The sequence below is a fragment of the Parasteatoda tepidariorum genome, chromosome 8 (genome assembly GCF_982258835.1).
Source record: "Parasteatoda tepidariorum strain Cologne lab strain chromosome 8, Ptep-v5.0, whole genome shotgun sequence".
NCBI lineage: Eukaryota > Metazoa > Arthropoda > Arachnida > Araneae > Theridiidae > Parasteatoda > Parasteatoda tepidariorum.
The window spans coordinates 84,676,146-84,679,395 of NC_141762.1; the positions used below are offsets into that span (position 1 = coordinate 84,676,146).

A 3,250-nucleotide genomic window follows, 5' to 3' on the forward strand; every position below is an offset into this window, starting at 1 on the left:
TATTATTCTGATAATTTCTAAAAATTTTTTGTATTCAAAATAATTTTAGAAATTATCAGAATTTTTTTTCCCTTTAATATCAATTTAAATCTAACAGTTTAAATTTGACACTCATAAAATATTTTAAAAAATATTGGTATACGATATTTTTAATAAATGAAAAATAGTAATACTGCTATAAGTATTAAATATTATATAATACTGATATAAGTATTAAATATTAAGTATCTCCTCCCGGGCCCTTGTGGGAACGATATTGGCGGGCGAGATGCATTATTTCAGACCTATAGACTCCTTATTTTTGTAGCTCTTGTTTCCGTTTTTTGTTCTTTCTTTATATTGTTCTTGGCTACAAATTTGTCTTTCATGTCTGCCATTGGAAATAAAAAAAAAAATTAAATATATTTTCCTTTTTAAATTGAAGCAAGAATTTTATGTTAAAAACCTGGGGAAAAAAAGTATTATTCTGAAAAAGAAAATTTCCGGTCCTCTAAAAGAATAAAAAATAATAAAAACCAAAGGCTCATTTTCCTCTGGAAAAGTAATTTTCACATAAAATTTTTAGCAAATGCATATAAACAACAAAATGTGTGAACGTTATTAAATACATTTAATTTTCAAAGATAAAAATGAAAAACTTAACTATTTAAATTTCGAAAGAACAGAAATCCTTCCTTGCAGCAGCAATACATAGATCTAGACGGATAACTTTTAAATATTGTGCACTCAGATAGTCAATCAATGGAACGCATTCCGGATAGAGCCTGTTTTCACACAGTTCTTTTTCAAAATCACGAACTAGCTCCACAACGTTTAAAAACATGCAGGACTCGTTAAAATCCTTGACGGACACTAGTTCAACAATTTCAATATCTTCGTCCTCCACTCTCATAGGTAGTTGGAGACCTTTCTTCTCACCTATTTGTCTGTATAAGACAAGTGTCAAACAGTTATTGAGGTCCCTTTCTACTTCTTCGTAGCGGCTGCTGTTCGGCTTTTCCAATGGTATGTTCCTTTTGGAAACAATTTTAAAAGTCTCCAAGAGATCCCTAGACTTGAATTCAATAGCGATATAACTTGATATCACCTCCTCGTAAATTTTTTTAATAGCCATCCATTGTGCGAAAGAAATATCCACAGGAAACTTATAAACGCGTCCACTCCTACACGTATGCTTATGTGTGAGCCGGTATTTTCCATCATCAGCCATTAGCAAGTAGAACTCCCTCTTGTCGTCATTAACCGCTTCAAGGGCTTGGTTGATTTCTACGACATCAAAGATTGAAGTTGGTGGGCCGTGACTGAAGCAGATGGTGAACTGTTCATGCTTTAAGGTAAATCCTACTGTTGAAGGGTAGTAGCTGTCCCCATAGCGATTGAATCTCCTGATGTGAATCCCAGCCTTCTTTTGGTACTCGCTCGCCAGCACAAAAAAGTTTTCCCCGATGGGATAATAATGTTCAGGATAACTTCCCTCTTTAAACAATCCTTTTCTATTTACTTCCTACAATAAAAAAAGAACATTTTGAATCACCAAGAAAAATAATTAACAACACACAGTTAAAATGATAATGATAATGTTCATAACTCCTTTCGATTACTACGATTAAGAATTTACTTGCAAAGTAAAAGTCTTACTCCCTGAGTTCTGTCTAAATTAAACCTTTTTACAAAAACAAAAATGAAACGTTCATTTAACAAATAGAAAGTTAATTTAACAAATATTAGTTTTACAAATATTAGTTTTATTTAGATTTCGTGACGAAAAAAATAACTATTCCTAATGTGAAACTAAGAAGATGAGTAATTTTTCTATTATTAACAAAATAAAAATAAATTAATTAAAAGGAAAAATACAATTTAATTTCTCTTGGTTGATTTAAGATACAGAATACGCAGCTACAGACTATTCATAAATAATACTAGTTAAACATTATCAGCATACTATTTAGATCAATATAATAAATAACATTACAAAAATTTTTTTTTTAATTATTTAAATCAAAATGACTACTTACTTGAATATCATCATGCTTTCTCTTTAGTGATTCACTTCTATCCATACCGAAGACCAAGAAAACTAATAATTTACTGAAAGTCAAAAAACTGAGAAGAAAAAAACTTTAACTATAAACTTAATAATTTTAAAACTTAACAAATACAAGAGACTAACCAACGAAATGCATACGATCGAGTGAAGTACTATCACATGAGTGAAGATAATCTAATTCAATCCGCATACGTCACAGATCCAACCCTCCCTTGTTTAATCTTGTCCAAGCCGGACTTTCAGTATCCGCTTTGACGTCAGGGCAGATCCGGTACATCCCCTAACATATGGTTTAGATTACTAACTACTGATGGATTATTTTAACTGGCGTAGGTTCGATCCCCACTCGAGACTAAAATATCAATTCATTCTAATTATTCAATTTAAAATTATTTACTAATGTAATTCCATATATGAAGCAAAACTAATAATATAAAAATAATAGTTTATAATATAAAAATAATAGTTTAATATTTAGATTTATTTAATTTATTTTTAAAACATATTGCTAAAGATTAATTTAATTAAAATTAAAGAGCTTTTTATTATGTTAATAAGATTAATTTATTTTAAATTCATATAATTAAAAATTACTTTAAATAATCCGGTTACTAACACGTATTAAATTATATATGAATCGTATCTAATGTTATAAAAATGACAGTTTTATAATTTAAATATACTTTAAATTAATTTCAATTTCATTTAAATCATTTTACTAAAGATTAATTAATATTAAAATATTTTTATTATGTTTATAAGGTTATTTATTTTTTATTTCATGTTATTATAAATTAATTTAATTAATTCGGCTATTAATACATATAAAATCATATATTTCATGAATCATAGCTAATGTTATAAAAATGACAGTTTATTATTCAAATATTATTTTAATTTATTTTTAAATATTACTAAAAATTAATTTAATTAATATGAAAACCTTTCTTTAATTGATATTTACTAATTTTAAATCCATTGCTTTACATTACAAAGATTATTTAATATTAAAATATTTTTATTATGTTTATAAGGTTATTTTATTTTTAATTCATGTAACTATAAAATAATTTAATCCATCCGACTACTAAAACATATAAAATTATATATTTCATGAATCATAGCTAATGTTATAAAAATGAGAGTTTATTATTTAAATATATTATAAATTTATTTTTAAATCATATTACTAAAGTTTAA

At 26.5% G+C, this 3,250-nt stretch overlaps 1 protein-coding gene across 1 annotated transcript; it reads right to left on the bottom strand.

Annotated features, from left to right (window-relative positions):
• Positions 1–591: 591 nt before the first annotated feature.
• Positions 592–2,498, bottom strand: LOC147806483 (uncharacterized). Its single transcript, XM_087149447.1, has 2 exons — positions 2,019–2,498; positions 592–1,504 (listed from the first exon to the last, which is right to left on the bottom strand). The coding sequence occupies exons 1-2, from the start codon at positions 2,061–2,063 to the stop codon at positions 647–649; spliced, it is 903 nt and encodes a 300-aa protein (XP_087005573.1). The 5' UTR covers positions 2,064–2,498; the 3' UTR covers positions 592–646.
• Between the last annotated feature and the right edge of the window lie 752 nt (positions 2,499–3,250).